The 11826-nt window shown below is 44.6% G+C and overlaps 1 protein-coding gene across 2 annotated transcripts in view; it reads left to right on the top strand.

The window, feature by feature from the left end:
- The window catches only part of TMEM45B (transmembrane protein 45B), a 135115-nt gene that overhangs the window by 86701 nt on the left and 36588 nt on the right, over window positions 1–11826 (top strand). For both annotated transcript variants that reach the window (XM_082274392.1, XM_082274391.1), the window contains exon 2: window positions 3537–3728. In XM_082274392.1, the coding sequence (XP_082130518.1) occupies window positions 3545–3728 (184 nt within the window). In that variant the 5' untranslated portion in view covers window positions 3537–3544. The remainder of the gene's footprint in view (window positions 1–3536; window positions 3729–11826) is intronic.

Raw genomic sequence — 11826 nt, 5'->3', positions numbered from 1 at the left:
TTTTGAGATTTTTTAAACGCAAGTCATCTCCAAATTGACTTCCACACCTTCCACAGTGATTTGGGATTTTTGGGGGTACAGGGGAAAATTTGGCTAAACTTTAGTCGAGCTTTTAGCTGGCGTGGTTTTAAGTCGCGCTCTGACCATATTGCATCTTAATGAATCTCACACTAGGCGCTATTTTCCGCCCGCCGTTCTTTGAATGCCAATTTCAGACTTAAATAATCGCCGCTTCGCAAAATCACGCCGAAACGCCAATTCGCCGTACTATGAATCAGGCCCTTAGTGTCTGATTTGTCCACCACAATGTCGCAGTCCTGCTAAAAATCGCTGATCGCCACCACTAATAGTAAAAAAAAATAAAAGTCCATGAATCTATCCTATAATTTGTAGACGTGATAATTTTTGCACAAACCAATCAATACATGCTTATTGGAGTTTTTTTTTTTTTACCAAAAACATGTAGCAGAAAAAATATTGGCCTAAATTAATGAAGAAAATAGATTTTTTACATTCTTTTATTGGATGTGTTTTGTAGCAGAAAGTAAAAACTATTGTGGAGAAAAAAAATGATTAAACTCGCGCTAAGTGAAATAAATCTAAAAATAAAATTAAATATTGCAGCAGCTGCTCACCAAGTAAAATCCTCGGATATATTGAAAAAACAAGAAAAAACAGCGCTTGCAAAAAATACCAACTAGTAATTCATATAACTCATGAATAGATGTATGATAAGCATTAACCCTAATAAGTGCAGAGTGTTAATAAATACCATTAACTAGTGATAAAAAAAACATCAGTGAATGAAAAGTGCACCAGTGCTTTTGATGTGCAATCAAAGAAAAATGACAATTGGTAAATAAAGTCCAAATACTGTGCAAACAAGCCATCTATTTAAAGTGATGGAGTGCTGGTAATAACACAACAAAGTGCTGAAGTGCTTCAAAAATCCAGTGCCAGGTGTTTCAAAGTCCCTAAAAGGACCGCACTCACCCGATTTTATGGACCCTCCACTGGGGTCAAAACAGATTTTAGAAAATGAAACGATACCAAGGGACCACCTCCAAGCTGCCTTAATCCTCTTGCTAAGATCGAAATCAGCAAGGGACACAATTCCTTCACTGCGTGTCTAATTCCTCCAGGGTGCAATACAATAGCAATGGCCCTTAAAAGCTGTTGGACTCAAGCGGAAGGAGTAGACCACATCGTGAAGCCAGTAAGGTGAAGGGGTTTTATTAAAGTGTAAAAACTTACTTACAAACAATGGTAGATGATAAAGCATATAGGAAACAAGCTGGACACTGTATCACAGCGATAACCTTAACGGCCACAGGAAGTGACGTCAGCTGGCTCTGCCGCACCGGAAATGCGTCAACGCGTTTTGCCCTCCCACTAGGGCGTTTTCAAAGACATCTGGACACAGTGGGGACACTCCCTCAGCCCAAATGTATCACACTCTGAGCACATGGAGCAGGATAAACTATGAATCATGCCCCCCTGATAGGCAGAGGGCATCTATGTTTTGCCTGCTGCTCTCCTGACAAGCAGGCAGAGCCAAAACCACTCTCCTCACCTAGCAGCTATCTAGGAAGGTGCTACACCTTCATTTATCCCTTAATGACCTGGAGCACTTAGTGGGCAAATTCTAATTTTCCCTGCCTGCCTTACCTGTTGATTTTCAGCTGGTGATTCTACCATTTAGGCCCCTTTCACACTTGTGCGACTTGTCCTGCGACGTGGGACTGCAAAGTCACATGACAAGTCGCACCCCATGATTTCCAAGAGTACCGTTTATATCTGTGCGACTTCAAACTAGTGCCTGCATTACTTTAGTCCGACTTGAGGTTCATAGACCTCAAGATTACGCAGGCATTGCTTCAAGTCACGTTGCTTTCAGGTCGCACAAGTGTGAAAGGGGCCCAACAAATTCTGTCCTAGGGTGACAACCCTCACTTAATACACAGTATCTATGGGGGTAGGGTTTTTCACCTTTTAGTCTGCTTCCCTGATTTGGACTGCATGTACCTTGCCCCCATTACTTAGGGAGGAGGTGTTTTGTAGTGCAGCAGATAGCTGATAACACTGTTTAACCACTTCCCGACCACCCGCTGACTCTCCTGCGCAAACCGACATAGGTTGCGCGTGGGAAGCTTGGGGGCGAGCGCGTGCCGCCGGTGCGCTCCCGTCCCCACTTGGCAGCGGGGAAGCCAATGCACGGGTCAGGCGGCTTCGATTGCCACCTGACATCCACAATTGCTCCCAGCTGAGAGAGGACGGTCTTCTCCCTGCAATGACCATAGAGCCCATGTGATCCTTCTATGTAGGATCACATGTCTCTACGGTAATTTCAGAAGCCACGCCCCCCTACATTTAGAATCACTCCCCTAGGGTCACATTTAACCCCTTGATCACCTACACTGTTAACCCCTTCCCTGCCAGTGTCATTATTACAGTAACAGTGCATATTTTTAGCACTGATTACTGTAGTAATGTCACTGGTACCCCCAAAAATGTCAGGGGTCCGATCTGTCCGCCGCAATGTCGCAGTCCCGCAAAAAATCGCAGATCGCCGCCATTACTAGTAAAAAAAAAAACAATAAAAATTACATAAATCTTTCCCGTAGTTAGTAGACGCGATAATTTTTGTGCAAACAAATCAAAATACGCTTATTGCAATATTTTTGGTAAAAAAAAATAAAAATGTAGCAGAAAACAAATTGGCCTAAAATGTTAAATTTAGATTTTTACATTTTTTTTTTTTTTTTTGAGAATGTCATATAGCAGAATGTGAAAAATATTGTTTTTTTTTTTTTTTTTTCAAAATTGTTGCTCTTTTTTTTGTTTATAGCGCAAAAAAAAAAAAAATCACACAGGTGATCAAATATCACCAAAAGAAAGCTCTATTTGTGGGGAAAAAAGAACGTCAATTTTATTTGGGTACAGCGTCGCACGGCTGCGCAATTGTCCGTTAAATTAACACAGCGCCGAATCGCAAAATAGGGCCTGGTCATTAATCCTTTCCGGTCTTAAAGTGGTTAAGATTTTAGATGGGTCCAAAGGGAAGTTACAGTCACTTTGGATTTTTGGCAGGATAATTTTTTTTTTCTGTACTTAGCCTGAAAATGAAAACAAATGCAGCCATGTCCTCTAATTGTCCAGTACTCGGGGAATCTCCTTTAATCAACACGTATCATCTAATGATGTCTGGTATACCAACAGAGTACTTTTTTGTTTAAATTTTGTAGACAGGAGCAATTTAATGTTTAGCAATAATTTCAGTTTTCAAAGTTAGATTCCTGTTTGAAAGCAATTTGGTTTCCATCCGTCATCACTGACTGAATGAAACTATTGATTTGACTCTAACCTCCTGCTCTAGGCCGTTAATTGTGTTGGCGCGATAAAGTGCATATTGTATTACTCTGCCAGGCTGATGAGCCTAACACACCCTGTGCCCAGTCATTGAGTGGCACCTCCATCCGTCTGTAATTTCTAACCAGGCAATCAGTCTATTAAGCTTTTCCTAATTCCTCTTTCAGGGACGTAAATGGCAAACTTCAAGGGCCACGCCCTGCCGGGCAGCTTCTTCCTGGTCTTCGGCTTGTGGTGGTCTGTGAAATACCCGCTCAAGTACCTGCGCAACAGAGGAAAAGAGAGCTGCCACCCCAGCAAGTGTTACCAGCGCCTGGATCTCATTGAGGGCATTGTGAAGGCTGCGTTTTCTCTCATAGGTAAGACTTGGTGGTGGGCAACAGAGCTGACTGGGTAATTTCTTTATCACACTGGGGCAAATACATTGCATTGTTTGAGATATTTCCATTGCCCTCATTAAGTCCCGGTTCACACTGGTGCAATGCGGGAAACCCTGCGATTTAGTGCACCTGAATTGCACACTGGTTCGCACTGACATCTGAAAAACGCCGGGGGGTGTCAATGTAAAGTTAAAAACACCCCCAAATCGTATCGCAATGCGAACATTTAAATGTTATAGTAATCGGATTGCATGGGTGTGAACACCCATGTGATTCGATTCCGGTGTGGACCAAAAAAATGGTCCTGCACCATTCTGGTGGGAATGCGTTGCGATGTCAGCCATACAGTGTATGGCTGAATTCGCAATCGCACAGACATCGCATTTGATCTGCACAGCAATGCGGTGCGGATCACATGCAATGTCTGTCATCGCACAAGTGTGAACCCAGCCTGAGGGGGGTCCCTGCATGTTTTATATCTTATCCAAACAGATGAAAACTTCCATATCTTATTTTGTAATATATATAATGTGTGAAACTGTTGCTTGCTAAAGCAGATGTCTAATCTACTTATATTTTTTCAAGACCACCAACATGCTAATGATGTTTGTTCAGTAAAACTTTTCTATTTTCATTATATTCCCTATTTTATACCCAAAGATGTAATTACTGGGTGTATGTGCTTCTGTATGCTGTACCTAGTTTCCTGAAAACATTGCAGCACCTTGCCTTTGTACTCCTCTCAAGAGCTCGTAGGTAGCAGTGGGTTGGTTCTTGGGAAGAGTTCTGCAGATATCACTATGCCTTTTTGGGTAGGCAGGGCCGGCTATACCTGTAAGGCGACCTAGGCAGCCGCCTAGGGCACAACTTAGCAGGGGGTGCCGGCATCCTGCACCCGGAATCAGTAATGGATCGGCTACCGGCTGGTGTGGCACTCATTATGCTGTGCCGCCTGAGCGCTACAGCAAGCCACGCTATGTGAGGACCTCCAGCGTCACCGAAATCCCCATAGCATGCGCATTAGGTCTCCCCCGCCGGCTGACGTTTGGCGGCGGAGGAGAGTAGGCGGAGCCTGACCCAGCGCCGAGGTAAGTCACTGAAGGGGTTTTAACCCCATCAGTAACTTGGGATGGGTGAGTGGTAGAGCATATGGAAGGGCAGCAATTTTTATTTTGCCTAGGGCGGCAAAAATACTTGAACTGGCTCTGTGGGTAGGTGTTGGTCTGGAGGGGTGGGTGTTCCTTGGTAGGCTGTATTTGTAATGCCCACATTTAATACTGAGATTCCATGGTTGAAGGAACTGAAATCCAATGAATGAAAGGGGTGGGCCAGGGGCAGTCAGCCCGAGAAGGAAAGTTCTAGAAGACGCTGGACATTCTCTAGCCCGGAAATGAGACAGACTGTGTCTGACTTGCTGCAGCTTCTAACGCATTGTGAGAGGCTCACAGTGTGCAGTGAAATCAGAGTAAGCAATTTCAGCACAGGAGAGGAGCCTGTACACCTGTGTAAGACCAAAGGGAAGGTTGGAATTCAGCTTAAGGGTCCTTTCACACGGGCGGACTCCGTTTTGCTCAGTGGGGATTGATCTGTCGATCCCCGCTGAGCAGGCAGATAACAGCTCTGTCTCCGCTTACTTTGCAGAGCTGTCAGATTCCCACTCCCCTCTATGGGAGATCGGATGATAACGGACCGCCTGTCCGTTTTCATCCAATCCTATTCGATTCGATCCTCCAGACGGATGGAAAATAGGGTTTCCATCCGTCTGGATTTTGCGGATCAGATAGCAGCAGGTGTCATTAGAGATGTCACCACTGACATCCGCTGCTCCATAGAGGTACATGGAGCGTCCAATCAGGTCCACCTGAAAAAGCCGACAGGCGGACCTGATCGGAAAGCCCGTGTGAAAGGGGCCTATAGTATGTCTAAAGCCTTTTTTTTTTTTTTTATTAAATGAATGGGGTGTTGAAGGGTTTGATCTCCCTATCAGGTTTTTATAACTGTTGTTGGTGGAGAAAGTGATAGAAAATAAAAAATAATTGAAATTGACACCAGACCCAAAATAGATGGAACATTTTTTGATGTGGACATTAGTTCCTGGTATCTAAGAGTGGATTTTCCTCAAACTGAAGAAATTTCCCTTTATCTTACTATTGTGTCATTTTTGTGAGAGGGAGTAAAATCTCCCCAAGAGGACACAGATGTTTTTTTTACCAAATTTCCACTCTATCCAAAATGAAAAGAATTTTGACTTGATACACTTTTTGTTGCTGAAAATGTTCTGAACCTTGTTCAGAGGGCAGCAGAGCTCTAGGTTGCTTTTGCCATCTGTCAAACTCGCAGTAAAACTGTGTGAAGGGAGCTGAGGCGTGGCTTACCAGCACTGGATGTGTCTATGGACACACACAGCCCATTTGAGAGCATGCCTGCATGGGTGCCTCCTTAGCACCCAGCTTGCTACAGGGAGGCATCTGAAGGAGAAGAGCGGACATTGCTGGAGGAAACTGCAAGAAGAGCAGGAAAGCGTTCTTTCTGTGCAATATAGTTGCAGAGAGCAGGCAAGTATAACCTCTAGTATTACTTTAACTTAGGCAGCCTTTTTACAGCTAAGAAACAAAAATAAATTATAGTCTGGATATAGCTACTTACCAAAAATCCTTTATTCTCAGAGGAATTAACCTCTACAGAGCAACAAACCATCACAGTTTTGGCCTCATTGCTCTTGAATTGATTGTTTCATGTTTTTAGGTACATGCAGCACCCTTTGCTCTCCATACTGGATTTCCCAGTGCTCCTATCAAAATATCTACATGGGGGCAGCCATATTTGCTGACTGTATTTGGAAGCTGTACCTCCAGCTTAGAAGTACTTTAGTTCAGCAACCCCCAACCTTTTTGGCACCAGCTTTGTGCCAGCCAATTTTTCCAGGAACGGGGAGGATATTTACAGAGTTGGCCCTCAGCCCCCCTTCACATCACAACCCCTCTTTACAGCACAACCCCCCCCCCATTATATCAGTGTCCACAGTCCCCCTTTACATCACACTTCCCCCTTTAAAGCAGCCCCACAATATCCTTAGTTCCCCTTCACATTACAGCCCTTCTTTACATTACAGTACCCTTTTACAGTGCAGTTCCCTTTACATCACAGCACCCTTATACTGTAAAGGGGGTTGTATTGTAAAGGGGATTGTATTGTAAATGGGCACTGTGATCTAAAGGGGCACTGTGATGTAAAGGGGGCTGTACTGTAAAGAGGCACTGTGATGTAAAGGGGGCTGTACTGTAAAGAGGCACTGTGATGTAAAGGGGACTGTACTGTAAAGAGGCACTGTGATGTAAAGGGGACTGTACTATAAAGAGGCACTGTGATGTAAAGGGGACTGTACTGTAAAGAAGCACTGTGATGTAAAGGGGACTGTACTGTAAAGGGGCACTGTGATTTAAATGGGAATGTACTGTAAAGGGGACTGTACTGTAAAGAGCACTGTGATGTAAAGGGGACTGTACTGTAAAGGGGCACTGTGATGTAAAGGGGACTGTACTGTAAAGAGGCACTGTGATGTAAAGGGGACTGTACTATAAAGAGGCACTGTGATGTAAAGGGGACTGTACTGTAAAGAAGCACTGTGATGTAAAGGGGACTGTACTGTAAAGGGGCACTGTGGTTTAAATGGGAATGTACTGCAAAGGGGACTGTACTGTAAAGAGCACTGTGATGTAAAGGGGACTGTACTGGAAAGGGGACTGTACTGTAAAGAGCACTGTGATGTAAAGGGGACTGCACTGTAATTAATACAGTGCCCCTAGAAATCACAGCACTTCACCCCCCCCCCCCACCTTTCCTCTCTAACATCACTGTCCCCTTTGAATCTCTGCCTCTCCTGCACCATCCTACCTTTGGCAGGGCAGAGGCAGTTATCAGCCAGTGTGTCCTTTCCTGGGTCTCCCACCCGGCCGACTATGTTATCCTATCAGCAGGTCAGGGCACGGGATGAGCTTTTTTTAAAGCCTGTGGTGTGTGAACACACTCAAGACTATCATCCGGTGCATAAAAAGTGCACATACGCAAACGTGAAGAACACAAAAACTGCACAGGGTGTGCGAAATGGTCTGGCCTCCGAAGAGGTTGGACCCTGACCCTGATCCCCGGGGCGCAAGACTCCTGACAGGGACTGAGGTACTTCCAATTGTCTGCCTGGCCGAAACCAGGCAAACCCCGTTCTCCAGGGGGACTGCCGAAACAGCCCTCCCCAAGTACAAGGTGGGGCTCCCCCAAAGGGAGACCCCATGAGAGAGGGCAAACTAAGCCAAAAGGCCATATCCGTCCCCTCCCAAGACTTTCAAGGCTGGGCCCGAGGACCCACACCCTACTCGTCGTGCAGGAAGAAAAAAGGTGATAGTGAAGTGACTCACAACAAGAAAACCACACACAAACAAAAAGGTGGGGAAAGGGAGGTGAGGAAGTGCATAGGTGCCAATGTGAAATACAATGGCAGGCCTTCCGCCACGGAATGAGCTGCAGAACCAAATGGGTAATTACCCGCTTGTTAATATAAAAAGACTCCTGCTCTCTGCCCAGATCTCCAGCTCTCTGCCCAAATCTCCAGCTGCTTCCTCTCCCTGCCCTGCTGATGGAGAGACCCAGGAGTGGACATAAGGCTAATTGCACGGACACTCAGCCGGAGGTGATCGGTGACCATGGTCCATAATAGTCCTGTTCGGACTGCAGTCGCTGCTCACCACCTGCTGTGTGGCCCAGTTATTAATGGGCCATGAAGCCCAGGGGTTGGGGACTCCTGCTTTAGTTAATGTGCTTTACTCTGCCTGTTTCTCTTTTGCATATCTGTAGGTGAGGCTGAAACAATTGAAAGCAATCACCTTGCCAACCAAGACTTTTTACAACCTTCATTTAGCACAATCCCTAAAATACAGATGGCCACTAGAAACCTGCGCAACATAAAATAAAACATGGAACAGGAATCTGGTAAAATGGGCGAGGCACATCAAGAATGACTTTAAAAGCTGAAATACTAAAAACATATTTTTTTTCTAGTGCTTTTTTTTGGGGGGGGGCTCTTAAAAATTTGCATTGCAACTCAACAGCAGCACATTGTGAAGGGACAGTGACAGCAGCCTATCCTTTAGTTCCATGTGTCCTCCCCCTCAGCCTATAATAACTGTAAAAGTCTGAGCAAGAAAATCATCAAATATGATGTAGTCTGTGAGATGTACTTTGTGAGACTGATTGGCTACTGAAGAACTATGTCCTATTGTAAGAATGGAGGTAAACCTATAATTCAGCTGTATTTAAAAAGAAATAACTTTACCCAAGAGTTCCAATCTCACAAAAAAAAATCTGTAAATATGTTAGTTTAAAGTGTAACAAACAGTTACATAGTTGGTAAGGTTGAATAGAGACACCAGTCCATCCAGTTCAACCAGTATGGGGAGGGCAGGGTGTGTGTGTGTGTGTGTATGTGTGTGTGTATTTATAGTATGTCTTTACCACTTCCTATATCCCTGTGTTTTTATTAGGATGCCCATCTAAAAGTTTTTTAATTCCACATCCTTACTGCTCTAACAGTAAAAAAAAAAAAACCCTACACAGTTTAACCACTTAGGCTCCGTTCACATCTAGGCGTTTTTGGGGCGTTTTTCTGCTCTAGGATCAGCTCTCAAAACGCCCAACAAGACAAATCCTATTCATTTCAATGGCCCCTGTTCACATCTGAGCGTTTTGACGCTGTATACAAAACGCCCAATGCTCAAAAAAGTACATGAGCTTCTTTTTGGGCAGATTACAGGCGTTTTCCATTGATCTCTATTCAATCTAAAAACGCCTGCACAAAAATCGCGGTAAAAATCGCGGTAAAAAACGCCGCAAAAATCGCGGTAAAATCGCGGTAAAAAACGCGCGAAAAACGCTACGCTCAGGTGTGAATGTAGCCTTAACCTCCCTAGCGATATTCCCGAGTGTGGCTCGGGGTTAATATAGAGTACCAAAAGCGGTAACCCCCGAACCCCGACCCACAATAAAACACACCTTCCCCTGCGATCCCCCCGCCTTCCTTCAGTCATCCTCCCGCTGTGTGCTCGGCCGATGCCGGCACCTGTCTTCCAGTTCCCTTCCCTGCGAGCGTTGCGACGCAGGGGGGTGGAACCGGCAGCAAATACACTTGCAAATACACTAAATGACATGATACAAAGCTGTGATCTAACGGATTACACTGTATCATGCCATTTCACCACAGGATTTCACCTGGTGACTTTTCCAGTGTCCTGCCTGTGCTTTTTCCAGTGCTTTGTGCCTGGAATATTGAGAATGACCATGGCGTCCAAAAAGCGTTTTTTTTTTGCGCAAAAGCGCTTTTAGACTAACTGGAAAACAGCGATAGTGAAACAGAGTTACTTGAAGAACTGAGCGATAGCGATTCGTGGGAAAATTTCTCATCAGGTACGGAAAGTGACGACAGTGACGATTCTGATGTCTCTGGCACATCGCTCCGTTGGAAATTCTGAAGAATCATTTGATATACTTCCCAATTTTTTTTTTCATTTTGGTGCAGAATGAGTAGTTTGAAAATAAAGAAGAATTTGATGAAACTACTCAATCTGCACAAAAATTAAAAAAAAAAATTGGAAATATATCAAATGATTCTTCAGAATTTCCAACGGAGCGATGTGCCAGAAAGAGACATCAGAATCGTCGCTGTCGTCACTTTCCGTACCTGATGACGAATTTTCCCACACATCGCTATCACTCAAGTAACTCTGTTTTGCTGTCGCTGTTTTCCAGTTCGTCTAAAAGCACTTTTGCGCTTTTTGGACGCCTTGGTCGTTCTCAATTTTCCCGGTACAAAGAACTGGAAAAGCACAGGCAGGGCACTGGAGAAGCCACAAGGTGAAATGGCATGATACAGTGTAATCCGTTAAGATAACAACTTTCTATCATATCATTTGGTTATGTCCGGCGGACTGTTTTGCTCAGCGGGGATTGATCCGCTGATCCCCCGCTAAGCAGGTGGATGACAGGTCCGTCTCTGCTTACTTTTCAGAGACGGAGCTGTCAGATCCCCGCTCCCCTCTATGGGAGATCGGATTATAAACGGACCGCCTGTTTTCATCCAATCCTATACGATTCGATCCTCCAGAACCTAGGGTTTCCATCCGTCTGGATTTCATGGATCAGATAGCAGTGGGTGTCAGCGGACATGTCACCGCTGACATCCGCTGCTCCATAGGGCTGCATGGAGCGTCTGATCAGGTCCACCTGCAAAAGCGGACAGGCGGACCTGATCGGAAAGCTCATGTGAAAGGGGCCTAAAGTATGTCTAAAACCTTTTTTTTTTTTTTTATTAAATGAATGGGGCGGTGAAGGGTTTTGATCCCCCCTATCAGGTTTTTATTACTGTTCATGTCTACATTCGAAAGATTCACCCTCTCTTGGGGGAGAAAGTGATGGAAAATACAAAAAATGTAATTGACACCAGACCCAAAATGGATGGAAATTTTTTTTAATGTGGACATTTTCTTTGTGTCTAAGAGAGGATTTTCCTCAAATTGAAGAAATTTCCCTTTATCTTACTATTGTGTCTTTTTGTGAGAGGGAGTAAAATCTCCCCAAGAGGACCCTGATGGTTTTTACCAAATTTCCACTCTATCCAAGATGAAAAGAATTTTGACTTGATATACTTTTTGTTGCTGAAAATGTTCTGAACCTTGTTCAGAGGGCAGCAGAGCTCTAGGCTCCTTTTGCCATCTGTCAAACTGGCAGTAAAACTGTGTGAAGGGAGCTGAGGCGTGGCTTACCAGCACTGGATGTGTCTATGGACACACACAGCCCTATTTGAGAGCATGCCTGCATGGGTGCCTCATTAGCACCCAGCTTGCTACAGGGAGGCATCTGAAGGAGAAGAGAGGACATTGCTGGAGGAAACTGCCAGAAGAGCAGGAAAGCGTTCTGTGCAATAAAGTTGCAGAGAGCAGGCAAGTATAACCTCTACAAAAAAGAGGGGGATTGGTTCCTGAAAAGGCCTCATATTCAAACCCAAAAAGAAAAAGGGAGGAGAATTTCCCCA

This window comes from Pelophylax lessonae (assembly GCF_965119305.1).
Source record: "Pelophylax lessonae genome assembly, chromosome: 12".
In the NCBI taxonomy this organism is placed as follows: domain Eukaryota; kingdom Metazoa; phylum Chordata; class Amphibia; order Anura; family Ranidae; genus Pelophylax; species Pelophylax lessonae.
Note: the sequence above shows the minus strand (reverse complement) of the source record. Positions and strands in the feature narration are given on the sequence as shown.